The sequence below is a fragment of the Lacerta agilis genome, chromosome 9 (genome assembly GCF_009819535.1).
Source record: "Lacerta agilis isolate rLacAgi1 chromosome 9, rLacAgi1.pri, whole genome shotgun sequence".
Classification (NCBI taxonomy): Eukaryota; Metazoa; Chordata; class Lepidosauria; order Squamata; family Lacertidae; genus Lacerta; species Lacerta agilis.
Window position 1 is genome coordinate 63,931,607 of NC_046320.1, and position 18,511 is coordinate 63,950,117.

Consider the following 18,511-nt stretch of genomic DNA (forward strand, 5'->3'; position numbering starts at 1 on the left):
GAATAGGTAAGTCTTTCTAATCCTGAAATCCTAGTATGGTTCCTGCACATTTTTTCGCCAAGTCCTGGGAGCCAATCTGTTCCATGGGTCTAGTAGTTTGCCTCCAAATTCTGGGAAGCGCATTTCCCCATTAAGAAAGTTTTTGTTTCCATTACTTACATTCTAACTGATAAAAAGCTATGATATTCCAGAAAGGGCACCCTGGTATTTCTGACTTATTCCCAGCCAAAATCACAGCTGAGACTTAGTTAGGAAAAGCATTTGGTTTTATTGAACTGAAGCAAAGAGATCTGAGTTATCTGTGAGAGAAAATAGCTTTCAGAAAACATCTTCTGAGCTTGCAGTACCAAAAAGGCAAATCTTCAATGTACAGTATTTATATCATATACAGAATACAATAAATTAATATCTACATGCAACATACATGAAAGTTACATACACTGTAAAAATACAATATTTTTCAGCTTATTTTGTTTTTTTAAAGTTTTTATACAGATTTTAATTTACATTTTTACACAATTTTTGTAAACTTTTTTTTTCCTTTATAAAAATCAGAGCACACCATACATCACCATTCACACCTGCACTTCAGCCTAGACACGTTGGCCACACAATGCTACAAAATCCTAACTTACGCAGCCCCTTCATTTCTACCATGACATTGCTTTTACATTATTATACTACGGAGTAAATTTCTTCTTTTGCTCACTTTGCATATATTTGAAAATATTAAGTAAAGCAACCATAAAAGTCTGTGCTTTAAGAGAAAAGAAAATGGCAAGCAATTAAGTGTCATTACAACCACTTTCATCAACTTCACATTTACCAACACTTCTGCATAATCAAATAGCCTTTCCACTAACAGCTTTCACTTAAGCATGCAAACGTGTTATGATTAGGAAATTATTTATGACAATGTAAAATACTGGGGAAAAGCTACAGGAGTTAGTAGTAGTAAAAGGGAAAGTAGACTTTACATTGAATGTCAAAATTTCTAATTTAATAGTTTGCTTTTTCACATTAACACTTAAGGTTTTCTGAATACACTTCAGTTCCTAAAATGGATAGGAAAGCCAACCCTTGAGAAGTTTTAACACTAAAATATACCTGGCACACTGAACCAGATTACCCTCTGGTTTTCACTTTAAAAGGGGAGATTATTCATTCCTAAATAACGCAAGCATATTCCTTATTTAATACACTTCCTGAAATTCAACAAAGCTTTAAAAAAAAGGAGAAACTCCTTTCTTAAAAAAGAATGCACAACTTAAGTTTTGGTTAAAAGTACTTCAGTCCAAAGAGAAACTAGCATTCACTTCTTTGCAACTCAGCCTATCCTAAAAATAGTTCCCCATATTCAACCTCCAATTTCAGCAAGGCATTCAAGCACATATCAAGCTTTACAGCTCTCTTATAGCCTACTAACACACAGTGTGCACTTGTTCATGCTCCTCACTGGATAAAGACCTAAATGGTTGGTTGGATCAACCCTGCTACATTTGACTTTTGCCACCGTAAGTGGTGTGTATGTTTTGGGTACTGCATGAGACCTTGTGTCAAGGTACAGATGGTGCTTAGATACTTGTTGCCTATAGTACTATAACGCATTAAAAGCTCCGTCTAGCACACTGAGTTGATTTTGGCTTGAGGTCAAAGAAGAAGGTGCTTTCCAGGTCACTTGGTGGAGAACTGCTAAGACTTTCTTCTCCACAGCTCATATCTTCACAGGAGTCCTCACTAGGGGGTAAAATATGAAGAGTTATATACAGCTCACATAAAAAACCCACCCCAAATAGACACTGTTTATGAGGGTCTTTTTCTACTTTTGAGTTGCATTATTTGCATCACATTTCTTAGCAGCATCTGAGTGCTTATTTATTTTTAATTCCCTAGCAGTCTGCACTGCACCCAATTGCATTAAGAATAGATTCTGCTTTCATGGTGTGAGGGTTCTGTTAATGACATTATGTACAAAATTTCCAGTGCAAAATCAACAAGAGCCTGACTGATTATCAGTTTCTCAAGTGATTAAAATGTTCATCACTGTCTACAATTTTAAACTAAGCAATGTCAGCTGCTATAATTCAAATAGGTTCTTTCACTTTAGATAAGGTCAATCAAGGACTGCACTGCTGCTAACTGTCGTATCGCACATTGATCTCGCATTTCATAACTGAGCATCCAACTCCTGGAGCCTCAAAGCATAACTGGCCAATTCAAAATGCAGCATTGCTTTAAACCAATTTAAACAGCACAGAGTGCTTGTAGTCTCCTCAAAATATTTACTGTCAGAGAGACCCACATTATAGTACTCCACACGCCCTCACAACTGATGCAATACAAGCTGTTTGGTTTTATGGGATCTGGAACCCACAAAGTTAGTAAATGTAGTTCTAATATCTGAAATGCTAACAAACCATTACTACTTGGTTATCATCTAACCGTAAATTACACACATGCCACAAAAGAAAGCTACCATTAAATTTATTGAGCTGCCGTTACTTAAAGGATGAGCAGGTAAGTAGAGAAAGCCCCATGGGATATACCTACCTCTCACTCTCATCAATACATCCAGCCTCTGGGATTGTGGGCAACTCAGGAACACTGTAGTAGCTGTTTTGAAGATTTTGAGCAGTACGCCTTGAAACAATCCAAACTAGTTTTTTATGGTCTGGCTTGCAACAGGCAGGAGACGAGTAATCCACTAAGCATTTTGAAACCAGCTCTCTCCAATAGAGCAAGTCACTGTCACTTATCTAAAAACAAGTGAAGACACTCATATTTATTTGTATTCATTCAAGAGACCTCTACTACAAATCCACTATGCCTGTAATCTCATCCACAATAACCCAAGTGTGGGGCTTGTGTTCAAAAAAAGACCAACTGGAATCGCAATCTGAGGGATGTGCTGAAAAGCTCATCACCAGTATAGCTGGATGCCTAAATGCACGGCATTGTTTGCATTCTGAAACACTTTCTGTGTGTCAGCTAAGATCAACTTTCGCTTCTGGCCTACCGTTCCCCCAACATACTGTGCTAAGATCCTACAAAAGAATACTAATTTAAAAGACCCCCACTTAGTCTCAACTGCAGATTCAGCCACACACCACATCTTCAAAGACTTTACATATAACTTTGAACACTGTTAACTGAAATTCTACCACTGGCACTGTGTGAGCTGATGAGGTACTGCAGTTAATGACAGTTTACAGAATGCTTGTGGTTGCAGATGAGGGATGTGCAATCTCATACTGCAACAAATGTCTCCTGTATAGAATCATATGATGCAAGATGGGTAAAATGGGAATGTCTTTCATTTATGAGTCCTTGTTACACTTTTACTTCTGATACTTGCCTCTGCAAAGCTATTTCAAAGCTTTTCAGCCATGTGACCTTCCCAATCTCCCTACATCATGCATTTGGAAACTAATTCCCATATTCAGAGGAGCACACTGTATTAGGATTGCTGGGTCCAAATGATATAAAGCAAAAATGGTTGAATCTCTTACCTTTGAGTGCTTCTGAACATACAGAACCATCTCGAACAATTCAATGGATTTCAGAGCCTGCACTTCCAGGGACAGAAGGCACAAGGCCAAGATGGATGGCTGAAAGTACAAACACACATATCTAGCTCAGTAACAGATTACTGGATTCCACCTTTTGCCTGTCAACTACCCACTTCAGGTTTACTTTTGCTTTAAGTTAAAAAAAAAATACTCCCACCACCACCAACACATAAAAGCCACATTAATTTATATTTCACATTAATGATATAGCAATATTTCCTTTTTATCCCCGGGGATCATTCCAGAGTGTACTTTGAGAAAGAGATGGCAATGACAAATTAAGACCGATAAAGCCAACTTAATACTCTTCATGCTGTTATCACTTTTGCATGTTTGCTAGCATCTCCAATTTAATGGCTAAATATAATTGTGCCATTTATTATATTGCCCATACTCCTCCTATGCTTTACTTACTTTTGCTTTTGAAAAGACTAGTCGGCAGTTGCAAGCTTTAAGTTGTGCTTCCAGTTTGTCAAGATTCAACAATTCTTTCCTATACAAGAGACAAGATGGGAAAATGTAAACCCTGGTTATCTAGCAGTGTGGCAGAGTTCAACTCAACTAAGATGCCTGCAGAGTTACTCAAAATGTAAGGCAGGTGCACAGATCCTATTTCCCAGTCTACAACCCTCAATGCACCTGACCGCTCCCATTCATCTTGTAGAGACTACGGGCTCTCCAATCTTGGCTGCATTTCCTTATCTCACTGTGCATGAGCACATATTATTGGGAAACAATAACTGGAGCATCTGCAGCCACAGCAAGCAGGAAAGTACAGGCAGCAATGGGAGAGGGACGATCCAGAAGGCTAACAGACAGAATGAGGGCTTCAAACTACCCACTGAACAACAGGGAATAAGACTAATCCCACACGTACCTTTCTGAGGTATGACAGAGTACAATTGTATGGTACAAGTGCAAAAAGGTTAAGGCAGTAGTAGCTTTGAAGTCAAAGTGCAGCTTTTCTGATATTATTTTCTCCATCCGCTTCAGGTCGGACACAGTGCATTTGCATTGGCTAATCCGGATGACATCATGGAGGGATGGGATGTTGCATTCCTCTTCAACCACTCGAGCAGCCAGCTGGAAGCAACAGACTCCAATGCAGGACAAGTGCTTAGGTTTCACCTAGGGAGAAGGAAAAGAACGTTGGGAACAACTAGTAGCATGGATCATAAGCTACCTAACAGCAATGTGTAATGGGCAAATAATGAAAAAAGGTACTGAAAATCCATCCAGCATTGTATGGGTTGTACTGCATACCCTTATTGCCTAGACTGAACAAGAAGACCCTTATAGAAGAAAGCTGGCTCATGCTATGCAATACTAGGACAAGGTTTAGTAAGTTCAGCCTGTAACAGTACTCCTGCTGGTAGTGGGCATTTATTACAAATTCAGAAATATTATTCACTAGGTGTCATCTGGAATGGTGGCACAGATTCAGATAACCTCACTAAGAAGTGTAATATGATTGCAATTTGGCTTTGGAGCAAAAAAACTGAAGAAGACAAGGAAAACATGGGAATGCTATTTTCTGTATTTGTCACACACACCTATAATAAGGTAATATGCCCAAGTTTAACTCCCCAATTCTGCATGCAGCACTATGGAATCATCCTAGATCACCGTATTGCACAGGTGTCAAACACAAGGCCCGCGGGCCTAATCCGGCCCGCCAGACCTCGTCATGTGGCCCGTGTAGCCGCCGCCGGCTGTCAGCCTTCACCTTTTATTCTCGCTTTTTTTTTTTTATAACAGCTTCAGCCGGTAGCGATTTTTAGGCCGTTCTAGGACTCCCCTTCTCTGTAGACCGTCCCTTCCTCTTTCCCCCCGAGTGCCGACCCCCTTTCTTCCTCGTCTCTATGATCCGCGCGACCTTTCGGAGGTGATTGGCTGAGGGCGGCTTGGCGGAGCTCTCGCGAGGGGCGCGGCCTTCGAGAGGCCGGCGGCGGGGGTGGGGGTGGGAGCGAGAGCAGCGCTGGGAGGAGGGGGGCGGAGCAGGTGACGGGGCCTGGCGTTGAAGGCCTGGCGGAGGAGGCGGCGGCGAGCTCAGTCAGTGAGTAAAATGGCCGCGCCGGTGGGGGAGAGAGGGTCACCTGTGGGTGGGGAGAAAGGCGGTGGCAACCCGTGAGGGGCATAGGGGCCTTCTCTGTGGTGGGATGCGGCGGCAGCTGAGGGGGAAGCAGCCATTTTGGGGCGGCGTGAGGTCTGCCTGGTGGCGCCGAGGGGTCCGCCCCAGCCTGGGCCTGCTTTCGGCGGGCGAGAGGAAGCCCCGAGACGCGGCCGGGAGGAGCGGTGGGCGGGCAGCTCATGTCGCGGGAGACTCTGCCGACGCGGCCGCTTCTTCCTCTTCTTCCTGGGTTTTTTTTCTTCTTCTCTCCCCCCCCCCCATTGACACGACGCGGCCTCATCTTCGCGCCTGTTTCGGAGGCCAAGCTTTCGGGGTTTCGTTTCTTTTATTGTTGTTATTTATACACTGCTCCCCCGACACGCTCGTTTTTATTTCAAAGAAATGCAAGCTTTCGTGGAGCACTTCTTTTTTAAAAAAAAGGGGGGGGAGGAAAGGGAGAAACTGCATCCGATTCCTGCCTTGCGCAAAACGGATTGTGGCGCCTCTTCTTCGCAAGCTTTTTTTCAATAAAATCATTTTTCAATAAATTGTACAATAATTGTACATTTGAATATCTACTTGCCATTATTCTGACTATGTTTCTGCTTTCAGTGCTAGTTATTACTTAATTACAAAAAACAGTAATAATTGAATGCAGTGACAATAATTTATGATAATAAGAGTGGACACATAGTCCTACAGATACAACCAGCCCTTTGAGGGTGACCAAACTGCTGATGCGGCCCCCGATGAATTTGAGTTTGACACCCCTGCCGTATTGCCTTAAAGTCAAAAACAAGTGTCAAAGGCTATAGAAACATATTGTTACTGAGTATGTGCAAAAAATCATACGGCTGCTCCTTCTGGATGTACCTTCATGAGTGCCAAAAATCTGTCTAGGATGTTGACCGCCAAGACAAATGTTTCTGTGGCAAACCCAAAAAAGTAGGTAAGACTCCAGAGATCTTCAACTTTTGCATTCCTCAATCTTGGACATAAGGCGTTTTCATTCTGTGTAGCAAGAGAAATAGCTTCGTGTTATATGTACAAACTCTGCACAGAAATGTCTTCGAAGCTGATCTATATATTCTAATGTGGTGTGACAGCCAACCTCATGGCGACTGGGAATGGGGATGAAGAGTGCAGGCAAATACTCCATAGTTAAACTGTCCAGAAGCTAGAAGGCCCTTCCCCCCAACATGTCACTGATTCGCCATATTTTTGGGGGGTGGGGAGTTCAACTGCACCACTGGAAGTCTTTGCACCAACAGGACTTCACTGGATACAGCCCAAAATCTCTTTACAAAGTAGCACAATATATAGAATGAAGTACAGCCGTACCTCGTGTTACGAACGCTGTGTGTTGTGTTCGTCACGGGTTATGAACACGCCAAACCAAGAAGTACCGGAAACACCTACTTCCGGGTTTGCAGCGTTCTTAATCCAAGTTCATAAACTATGCTTTTCTTAAACCAAGGTACCACTGTACTACAAGCTAGCCAGTGGGGTTAGAGTACTGGAATAGGACCTGGAAGATCAAGTTCCAAATCCCCACTCAGCCATGAAGCAAACTGGGTGACCTAGAGCTAATAACTCAGAGAGTTGTTGTAAGGTTAAAAGGGGAAGAAAGAGAATCAATAGTCCACCTTGCTTTGAGAGAAGGCTGAATATATGTTTAATAAGCTACATGAAGAATAATCTATGCTTTTGGTCATTTTCCTATCAAATCTCCCACATGCAACCAAAGCTCAATTGTGTATATCATTAATTCCCAGACCCAGAGAAAAGCTTTTCCTCACCTCAACAGTGCACTCAATCAAGCTAAGCCCCTTTTCCCGAGGCTGGTATTTCCATTCTTGCTCCAAATGGATTTTCAGCTGCCTGAAGAGCCAACTGCTCATCTGTTCAACTCCAATGTCCTTCATCTTAGAAAATAGGGGAGAGGAGGAAGGAAAGGCAATATGAACATTCTCAGGAGGGAAAAATTACATCCATTTCAGAGGTTAAATGTGTGTTACAACAGCAACATAATCACCACTCAGAAGCAAATAATTAATGCTGTATTTCCAATTCACCCAACTTGTGTTGAGCCCATGGAGATAATAAGCCTTACAATTAAAGAGCATAGTATTTGACAATTTCAGATGACACATTTCTCTGAACTGCCCACATGCCCATCTATCTAAAATGTTTACAATGTATCATACTAAAACCATGCAATCGGAGAGAGAGAAAAATATAACACTGCTCTCTCTCTCCAGCTGAAAACCTGGGCCTTTCACCCAGTGCTTGACTAAGAGGCCAGTGCATAGGGAGTTGGGCAGGGGGGTGGGGGTGGGTGGAACATAGCTGAATGCTGTCACGTACACACAGTGGAAGCAACTTCCGAATGACTGAAGGGGGCAGCAGCAGAACAGACATACAGACTCACCAGTAAGAAACATCATCAGGCTACAACACTGAATATTTCCCTGGGAAGCAGACCCACAATAATAACAGCTTACTGTTGAGTAACCTGGCATAATGTTATCAGGCTGCCCAAATGATAAGGCATTCTGATAAACTCTCCTGACCCCTTAAGCATATAACTCTGCAATTCTACCTGCTAAATTTTGGATTTTATCCATCTGGCTTTCCTGTGATCCCAATACAGTGGGAGCTTTGCAGTATCTTACTACCCTTTCCTTATTAGGTTTCGAATTAGTTTGTTTCTAGTCCTTAGACCGTTACAAAAGAAAAAACAACAATTTAAATTCCTTATAGGTAATCTGTCAGACACACACACCCAATCACGCACTTTGAGTCAGCCTGTTTTCAATTCCACCCTAAGCAAAGGGATAATCTTTGTTCAACCTCGAAACAACAACAAAAATCTGGGGAGCAGAGATGAGTGGGTGGTGGCAGGGAGGGAGGGACGGAGAACTATCAAAACATTTGTCCCAAGGCCTAGATCATCTGTTGCCATCCTCAGCCAATCCTTTACACACAAAACTTGTAAAACACAAAGGAGTTCACTCTCAATCAACAGCTTGGGATTTGGTTAAGAAAATGCCCTTTAGACAGAAGCTGAAAATGATTACTCTGCACAATCTGCATCTAGCACAAGGGCACCCCAAAACACAAGAGATCCCCTTTAATCCGCTTTGCTGGGTGTGAAACCAGCCAAAATCTCCCTCAGTTCTCATTTTTTGCCCTACTTCTCTATTTCTATTCAGCTGATATTTTTCTTGAAAGCCCACCTACAGCACTGCCACATACATTTCCCTCAAATACACACCCCAACACCATCCTGCTTATCCCACATGCAACCATTTCCTTCTTTCTGGGGAACTTACATGGGACCTTCCCTCAACCCATGACACACTCGTCCAGTTCTACGTGCCTCCTCCCAGCTATCAAAGCCTGGACAGTTATTGCAAAATACTTTCTGGTGTCCTCTGTTCACCTCCAACTAGCCCTAGTGACGAGTTCAAACAAACTCTTCCCAAACACACAGCAATAGGGTTGGCTCAATTCCCACAGGTCCCTTGCAACCCATACCATCAAGAGTCTCTCGAAAGCCAGCAGTCCTACCTAAGGTCCAGGGGGGCTCTGCCCTCCCAATTACTGATCGCTTTCCATCACCAAAAAAATCATTTCACCCCACAGGACACCTCACCCTCTTAAGCAAAGCTACACCCCTGTCAGCCTCCCACAACCCTTTCTAAAACTTAGTCTCCCATTAAAGCTCTCCCGGGATCTGTGGCAGACAAAAGCTTTCAATGGGGCTCGCCCCTCATGAGCCTTGTCTCCTCACACACCCACACCCCAAATCACTGCGCTCCACTGCCTATCAGCTCCTCCCCTTCATATGGATATAACTGGCTTGCCTTATTTTGCACCAAGGCTTACTAGACTGATTGAGAGGCACTTGGAAAATGAAAATATCATTGCAGCCACTGAGTGAGCAGCAGGCAGGCAGAGACCACCACCTTGGTACATTGCTTTAGTGTAATATTTTAATACTGGTGGATGTTTGATACTGTTACTGTGCAATTTTATTCATTTATCTTCATGCTACTTGCAAGCTGCCTTGAAAAGATTTGGCTCCGAAAGGGGTATAAATAATTGTAATAAGTAAATAAACAATCGGTTCAGCTCCCTTAAAATCCGTTCTTCACAGGACACCCACAATGCCCCTTCAATCTCACCCCTCCCTCTCCCAGCACAGACTTAACTTTGTAAATTAAAGAGTGGCCCACATTGCAACAAAGAAAGCAAACCGTAAACACAAAAATTCCCGCCGCCCCCCCCAACCACAGCAGTACACATTAAATAAAAATGTATCTTCAAACAATTCGCGTCCTCCACCCCAATAGTACTGTTTTAAGAAACGGGCAAGGAGAAGGGTGCACAAAAAGGCAATTACAGTATTTCCTCTTCCTTGCAGTTTGATGTTTTATTCCAGTACCTGCTTTTGCAATTGCTTTCATGGCCCTGCCTTTTTCTTTTTCTTCCTTTGGGGGGGGGGCTAATACTTTGATTCATATGAACTGTCTATCTATCTAGACAGTTCATATGAATCATATATATATATGTGTGTGTGTGTGCGTGCTATAGAATCTGAAACTATCACCACACATAAATACATAGCCTGTATTTCATGTCTTTTCGTGTACTTAAAAAACAACAACCCTAAAAATAAATGCAATCGATAGATCGGTGGTGGGGGTGTACTATCTAAATAGGCAGGACACAGAAGCTTTTAAACGTTTGTGGGGGGGTTTCTTTTTGGTAAATATGCCAAATTTGTTGTAATGATATATATTTCGTGGGTTTCGGGGAGCACTCCTTGCTCAGCCGATTTTCGGGATATGAAGCAGTTTGTAGGGGACGCTTTTAAAGGAAGAAAGCGACGCTACAAAAGGCTTAACGCCCCCCCCCCCATTTTTCCATCTCTCAGCTGGACATACCTCTCCTCAGGGACGCTGCTTCTCCTCTTCTCGGGACCCCGGAAGGGACGGAGGAGGGAGGCCGGGGGCTGGAGCGATGGGAGGCGGCCGGCGGTTGTCCCCTCAGCCCCGCCAGCGGAGGCGACAACAACAGCGAACGGCCGAGGCGCCTGTCCTCACCGACCCATCGAGCCGCCTTCCGCCCACTCCAAGCCCCGACCTTCCCCCGTCCTTCCCAGCCCGGCGTCAGCACGAAAGCAGCAGCGGCACCATCGCCTCCTGCTCCACAAGCCCCGGAGACCTCCGCGGGGCAGCCGAGCCGGAGGCGCCTCAGACCCACATCAAAATGGAGTCCGCTCGGAAGAGAGCCGAGGAGTCTCGGGTCCCGCCCCTCTTTCCGTCACGTGACCGCCCGCCCCGCTCTCCTCCTTGTTTTGTTTCTCTCGAGTTGCTTTGGGCGGAAGGATTCCTAGCCGCGGCTGCGATGCGGTCCTGTAAGAAGGAAGGGAAGGGGGGACTGACGGCAAACAAAAAAATCCCTCTCGTTTTCTCATTTCTCGCCCCCCCCCTCCCCACTAATGGAATACCTCATCGAACGCTATTTGGGGAACGGCAGGAATGCTTCCTCCCATCAACCGCGCAAATGATTGCCTTTGCTTTCCCTTTGGCTTTTAACAGAGAGGCGGAAGGACACTCCATGCTTTGGGACGCATCGCTCCTTTTAAAGGGACAAAGGTGGGGGTTGGGAGCAAAACCTTAGTTTTGAAAAGTCCGCCCAAAAGGCTGCTTGCTGATTGGTCGGCGGCTGCAGAGCGGTGATTGGACGCGGGGGGGCGGGCCTCTTTTTGTTGTTTTTGTGCGGGCCATCTTGGTCTCGAATGTTTTGTGGCTCAGAGGAGTTGGCGCTGACTGGTGGGAGGTGACGGCAGTTCGCTGTCAAGAGTAGCCAATGAGGAGAGAGACCTTTGGCCTCTCCCTCCCTCGGGGCTCTTTTTTGTTTTCCTCCTCCAGCTGATTCTACGGCGAGGCGGGGATGACGTGGGGGAGGGGAGAGAAGCGCTCTGCTGCCCCAACTGCCATTTCCCAACTGTCATTTTCTTGGGGTGGGGGCTGGGCAGAAGAAAATGGAGGGGCGCAGCTTCACCTCTTGCTCAGCTGCAGCCTTTTCAGAGTCAAGGTCTCCAGAGGGCTTTCCTCAACCCCAAACATTGTTTGTTTGTGTGTGTCTGTTTAAATTGTACCAAGGTCTCCAGAGGTGAACTCCCAACTCCATTTATATTTATTTGTTTTTGTAAAAATAGTGTGTGTGGGGAGAACCTCAGTGGTTTACAAAGAAACAATGAAATTATTGCTATTTTTTTAATGTCATAATTTAAAACACAGAAAGTCAAAAACCACAACAGAACATCAGTTTTAATAAGGACAAACAATAGGTTTTGGTCACAGGACAGTTGCAAGATGTAATTTTCTAGTGCAACTTCATGCAACAAAGGCCGTCAAGGCTGGACATTTTTAGCTCTAAAGGTAAATGTTTTGGAAACCATTCACGGAAACTATTTAGCAATCTGAGATTCTACAGGTTTTTCAGGGCTATGGTGTGTTTTAGGGATAAACAATGTTATTTTTACAAAGCAACGCAGTATTTACATAGAATATTTTGGGTGGCTCTAATCTTTCTGTTGTTCAGATGCTAAATTGCAGGCTGGTATTACATGGATTATTTTAAAACAAACCACAGGAGTATCATGTTCCCAAGCTGGTTTTTTTGGCATAATACCAAAAGCAGTAGTACCTGTAGTTGTAAAGCATGATTACAATGACGCAAGTCCAGTTCAGGGGTGTTGGGGCACATAATCAAGTTAGCCTAACATAATTTGGGCTAATTAATTAAGTCAGCCTAACATAATTTGGGGGTGCGAGGCCTTTTTTTGCTGGGGGCATTTCGAAGTTGAAACATCAAAGCAATATTTAGCTATGGAAATAATAGCTCAAAGGTGCTGATGTGTACCAACAATTGAAATATGGAACAGAGAAGAGGAATACATTGGTACTAGGGAGGGCCAAGCAACCTCATTTAGAGGGATAGCTTGCAATGGAGCTATCCCTCTAAATGTCCTTTTCATGAGTGCAGGGTTGAGCCAAAAAGAGTGGAAACAGCTGCTACAAACCAGAATGATGAGAGGCATTGCTTCTCACTCTTTGGGCAGATACCTCTCCTGTTGGGAAATGGCCCTGAAGGGCCTTACATCTAGGGGCTGGGTGGGGATTCTTTAATGGACAATTATTTAGTTATGTAAACTAATTTCTAGCCCACTTTTTCTAGACAGATACTGCAGAGAGTAAACAGTCATATAAGGGAGGAATTTGGTGCAGTGATACGGAGATCGTGGCCTGATGGGGCAATGTCTCCACTCTCCCTCCATGGCACTGTGGTCTCAACCACTGAGCCTCTTGGGCTTGCCGATCAGAAGGTTGATGGTTTTAATCCCCATGACAGGGTGAGCTCTTGTCGTTCTTTCCCAGCTTCTACCAACCTAGCAGCTCAAAAGCACCACTGCGGCGGGAAGGTAAACGGCATTCCCATGCGCTCTGGTTTCCGTCACAGTGTTCCGTTGCGCCAGAAGCGGTTTAGTCATGCTGGCCGCATGACCTGGAAAGCTGTCTGTGAACAAACGCCTGCTCCCTCAGCCTGAAGTGAGATGAGCGCTGCAACACCATAGTCGCCTTTGACTGGACTTAACCCTCCAGGAGTCCTTTACCGTTTTCTTTTTTACCTCTAGTCAATGGGTGGGGTCACAGGGGGAAAGCCCTGCTGTTCTAGCAGAAGTTCTTGTGTGGGTTTCCACTAGCAAGGGAATCATCGGTTGAATCCAACCCACAGTAATCAACAATCAAGACGTGTGATACTTTTTCTCATTTCTTTCTTTTAGTCAGTGCTATTTTTCTAGAAAAAGAGATGCCACAACTCACCATGAACACCTCCCTCGTTCTCTTAGAATGGCAATGGTGCCCAATTGAAAGGTGCCGGAACTGAGTTCTTGTAAGTTCCCCCTGGGGGGGAAAGCCCTGCTTTTAATTGTGTTTTTTTATCTTTGCCCCCCCCCCATCTCAACTTAAGTATGTATCTCTGTGTTGAATACCGAGTAAATATAAAATTACAAACATTAAAAACTCATAAGACAAATAAAAGGCAGTTAGAAATGTCAAGAGTACCAGTGGAGGCTGTTCGGTTAGGGCGAATGGGACACAGCCCCAGCAACCTCAGCCTGCCTTCTTACTTCCTATAAGTCCTGGAATCATAGAGTGGGAAGAGACCCCAAAGGTCAACTAAACCAACCCGCTGCAAGCCTTCCCACAGCTGTCCCTGGGTTTACAAGAACCACTAACCTTCTCATTAACAGCCAGATGCACTGACCCCTTGTGGGGGTGCTACTACCTGTTGGATTCCTCCTCCTTAGTTCCTTGTGTAACTCAGCAGAGAGGAGGATGGTGAGAAAACTATAATTAGTTGGCTCTGCCTGTTATTGGCTTTGGCTCTGCAGACTGTTAGGATTCCTGCCTTCCCCCCTACTAGTGCTAATGGGAACCAGCCAGCACTGAAGTGAACAACCATCTGTTTAAAACAAGCACCAACCTCAAGGTTACCAGAGTTAGGTGAGAATGTCATAACTGGAGGAGTCTTGCAACTCCCAAGCTGCCTGGCTAGCGAGATGGCGGCTGTCCAACGAACAAAGTTGCCTATCACTGCTTTGCCCAATCAAGAGCCTAATGTTATAGCACTACTGGCTATAGTGGAAACTCCTGTAACTCCAAACTATTCATTATCACGTGTGAGAGCCAAAAGGAGCTACTTACTGTATGAGGCTTAATCAAGGAAAATGAAAACCCAGACATCACTAATTATTTATTTAATATATTCCTGTAGGACATCCAATAGCATACGATATGTGGGCAATTCTCATAAATAGAAGACTGAAATGCAATATTAAAATCCAAAACAGTAAGGAAACCAAATGTGATGTTTTCCTTACCAATGACAAATGCTATCCTGGGGTTATCTGTCAATATACGTTTTTAGCTACTGGTGTGTATTGAACATTTAGTTATGACTCTTATCGCAATTGCAGTGCAAAGCCTCCATCCCATTTTGTGTGCAAGGGAACTCTCCTTCATTGCAGTGAGATACGAGAGACTGGTTGGAATGAAAGCAACACTAACAGCATAGTCCTTGCTATTCTCAGAAGTCAGTGCCATTTAATTCAATGGGTCTTACTCACAGGTAAGTAGGCTTAGGACAGCTGTCAGATATGTCGCCATTTTATTGAACATGTAAGGTGAGAGCCAACTAAGAGTAGACTCACTGAAATGCAAGCAAGATACTCTACATTCCAGTGGGTCTACTCTGAGTATGACGTACCTTGGCTATCACACATCATCTCCATGATTCAGATAATGGCTCCAGCATTGCAACTGTATTTGAAAAAACATAATTACCATTAATGGGAACTGAGTTCATTGGTCATTGACTGCGCTTCACACTAGTAAAGTCTTAACAGGCCATGTCTGTGCTTCAAAATGAAAACAAAATAAAAAATAAAAGAATTCCTTCCAGTAGCACCTTAGAGACCAACTTAGTTTGTTCTTGGTATGAGCTCTAAGGTAGCTACTGGAAGGAATTCTTTTATTTTTTATTTTGTTTTGACTATGGCAGACCAACACGGCTACCTACCTGTAACTTCAAAATGAACTGTGTTATGACTTCACCCAGCACAGCATAGGAAGATTATCACCTTTGATATATCACCGAGAATAATAACATAAGTTGAAGACACTCCTCCAGTGAGCAAAATAAATGGATTCATATTAAACTCTCCCTCAAGCCAGAGAAACTTGACTGAGCAACCCAAAGACTTGCTGTAAGGAAAGACAGGTATGTTTAGGGAGGTGGCAGAAATAATGTTAGTCTCACTTGGAACCATGCCAGCTCTACACGATATTTAATTAGATTTAAGATTTAAGCTATGATATGACCTGTGTGGGTTTACCCTCCCAGCATATTTTTAAAATTAGTGTGGGATGATTCAGAAGGAAACCATGCCTGTTCTTACAAGGAAAAGGATTTGGTTTCATCAGTGTGATTCTGTGTACAAAAAGAGAGTCGCAGGCCACCAAAGAAAAGGAAATTAGCAAAAAAATTTCATGGGAAGCCAAACCTTTTTTTCTGTATAAAAGGCATGCCCATAAATGGCAGAAGTGCCAGTTATGCCACATGTCTTCTGAATAATCCAAGCATTAAAAAAAAAAATTATGGTCAGGTTACTTATGATCACAAAGTAGTCATTCTGATTGAACAGTCTGGTTTCCAAATATGCGTTCCCAAGCGGGCAAATTACCCAGTGGCATGACTCAGAGTGGGATAATTCAAGATGATAAAATACCCATTAGCTGAAAACAAAAGGAATACCGGTAATTACATCTCATTTGTGGAATTAACCATTTTGCTAAAAAATAAGGACGGATCTAAAAACCATGCAAAAGACTCTTATAATTGGCTGAGTTAAGATAGTATTAATTCTTCTTGAGCAGAAGGCACAGCTGTGTAGTAAAAAACAGGCAGCCCTCATGTGGATTGTCATATGTGACCATGTTGTACATGTATTCTGTGGCCACACAGTGTTGTTGCATCTTGGTGTACATGTAATTATCATGTGCAATTCTCACATGCAATTATTTATACATGGGTTACATGCTTTTTCCTACATAAAAGTATTTTCTATGTAACACTGACATGGCCATCAGGCCTACTTTATGCATTGTCCCTCTTGCCTCCAAGAGACCACTCTGTGTACATGTTCAGAAGACGATGTAAATGCCATATCATTATGAATACTGTACATGAATTTGAGAATCTAATGCATGTGGTGGTTTCTTGACTTATGTGCACATGGTGAAAAATCTGAGCCTTTTTTCCAAATATATGGCAATGTATATACTTTTTTCCAGTAGGAAAATTAATGTAGAACTCAGCGCAAAATTAGGGAGCAATTTTTTTTAATGGATGTTATTTAAATTGTACAACAAAATAATAAGAACACATATAACAATTATAATTATCCATGGATTGCAATTATCCCTAATAGAATTTCATACACAAAGATCACTTCTACACTATTCAATATATTTCTGAAAAATCTCAGTATGTTTATATTTCCATATGTCGAGATGCAATCTTTCTTTAATTGCATCTCCAAGATCTACTTGAAGATCTACTTGTGCTGGTTTCTCTCCCCACCCCCCACCCAAATAAGGGGGGGGGGTAATATCACAGGAATTGAATCAAGGCTCCCCTTCCAACTGTGTACTGTATCTAATGAATATCTCAGACTTCTTCTGCATACATGAACCTATTGCTCAGCCTCTTCTAAGCTGTCTATCTTTATCCCAATGGCTTTACATTTCAGTGCCAAACTGCATGTTAAGAGAAGTATGCACTTAAACTGGATACTTTTATTTTGAAGAAAGAACCCAATCTGGAATGAACTTGGGGGTCTGTGCCAATTTTCTGCTGAACCTCCTCCCATAGCTACTTTGCCCTCAAAGGTGCCGTTTGGAGTAAACAAGACTTTCTGGGGTAAATAGCACCTAGTTCGGTGATTTTTGGCAGGACACCAACCTGGATCAGAAACTCATTCCAGAATGGGGCCCTGTGGCTTTTTTCCCTTCAAAATAAAAACTTCCCATTTATCACATCTGGTTTGGGACTTTGCTTCTTAGGCCCAAGTGATTCTTAGTTTAAAGGAGGGCAGTTGTATTGAACAAAATATACACAGTTGTTAAATATGTTTTTGTGTAAGAACAAATCCTCTTCCCCCAAGCTCCTGTCCTGACAACCCTACTTCTGAGTATCATTTCTCCACCAGAACCAATTCAAAAACTCAAATTCTGCTCTCCAGGACTGAGGTGAGGCGTAAATGATTGTTCACGCCATTTCTGTTCATGTCAACAGAACTGCAGCAATGCAGATGCCAGAACAATCCACTTTTTGTACTTTCCTAGTGATGAGTTGCCTTCCATGCAAGTTAAATTGTATGAAAGTGAGCTAAATGTTTCACTAAATCCTTAGCTTGTGTCTGAGCAAGACAGGGCAACTAGCAATTTGCATACAAGCCTCTGGAACACCCCTTCATGGATCACTGCCTTGTCGTGGCGAAGGGGCTTGAATTACTCAGGGAAGCTATGAGCTATGCCGTGCAGGGCCACCCAAGATGGACAGGTCATAGTGGAGAGTTTGGACCAAATGTGATCCACCTGGAGGAGGAACTGGCAACCCACTCCAGTATCCCTGCCAAGAAAACTCCATGGACAAAGACAACAGGCATATAAAAGATATGACGCTGGAAGATGAGCCCCTCAGGTCGGAAGGCGTCCAACATGCTACTGGGGAAGAGCGGAGGACAAGTACAAGTAGATCCAAAGCTGATGAAGCGGCTGGGCCAAAGCCGAAAGGACACTCAGTTGCGGATATGCCTGGAAGCGAAAGGAAAGTCCAATGCTGTAAAGAAAAGTATTGCATAGGAACCTGGAATGTAAGAACCATGAACCTTGGTAAGCTGGATGTGGTCAAAAATGAGATGGCAAGAATAAACATTGACATCCTAGGCATCAGTGAACTAAAATGGACGGGAATGGGCGAATTCAGTTCAGATGACTATCATATCTACTACTGCGGGCAGGAATCCCGTAAAAGAAATGGAGTGGCCCTCATAGTCAACAAAAGAGTGGCGAAAGCTGTACTGGGATGCAATTTCAAAAATGATAGATTGATCTCGATACGAATCCAAGGCAGTCCTTTTAACATCACAGTAATCCAAGTTTATGCACCAACTTCCAGTGCTGAAGAA

At 43.3% G+C, this 18,511-nt stretch overlaps 1 protein-coding gene across 1 annotated transcript; it reads right to left on the reverse strand.

The window, feature by feature from the left end:
• Nucleotides 1-251: 251 nt before the first annotated feature.
• Nucleotides 252-10,980, reverse strand: CCNG2 (cyclin G2). The gene is made up of 8 exons (XM_033160854.1): nucleotides 10,632-10,980; nucleotides 7,479-7,604; nucleotides 6,553-6,690; nucleotides 4,447-4,697; nucleotides 3,984-4,062; nucleotides 3,510-3,608; nucleotides 2,551-2,756; nucleotides 252-1,737 (listed from the first exon to the last, which is right to left on the reverse strand). The coding sequence occupies exons 2-8, from the start codon at nucleotides 7,602-7,604 to the stop codon at nucleotides 1,608-1,610; spliced, it is 1,029 nt and encodes a 342-aa protein (XP_033016745.1). The 5' UTR covers nucleotides 10,632-10,980; the 3' UTR covers nucleotides 252-1,607.
• Between the last annotated feature and the right edge of the window lie 7,531 nt (nucleotides 10,981-18,511).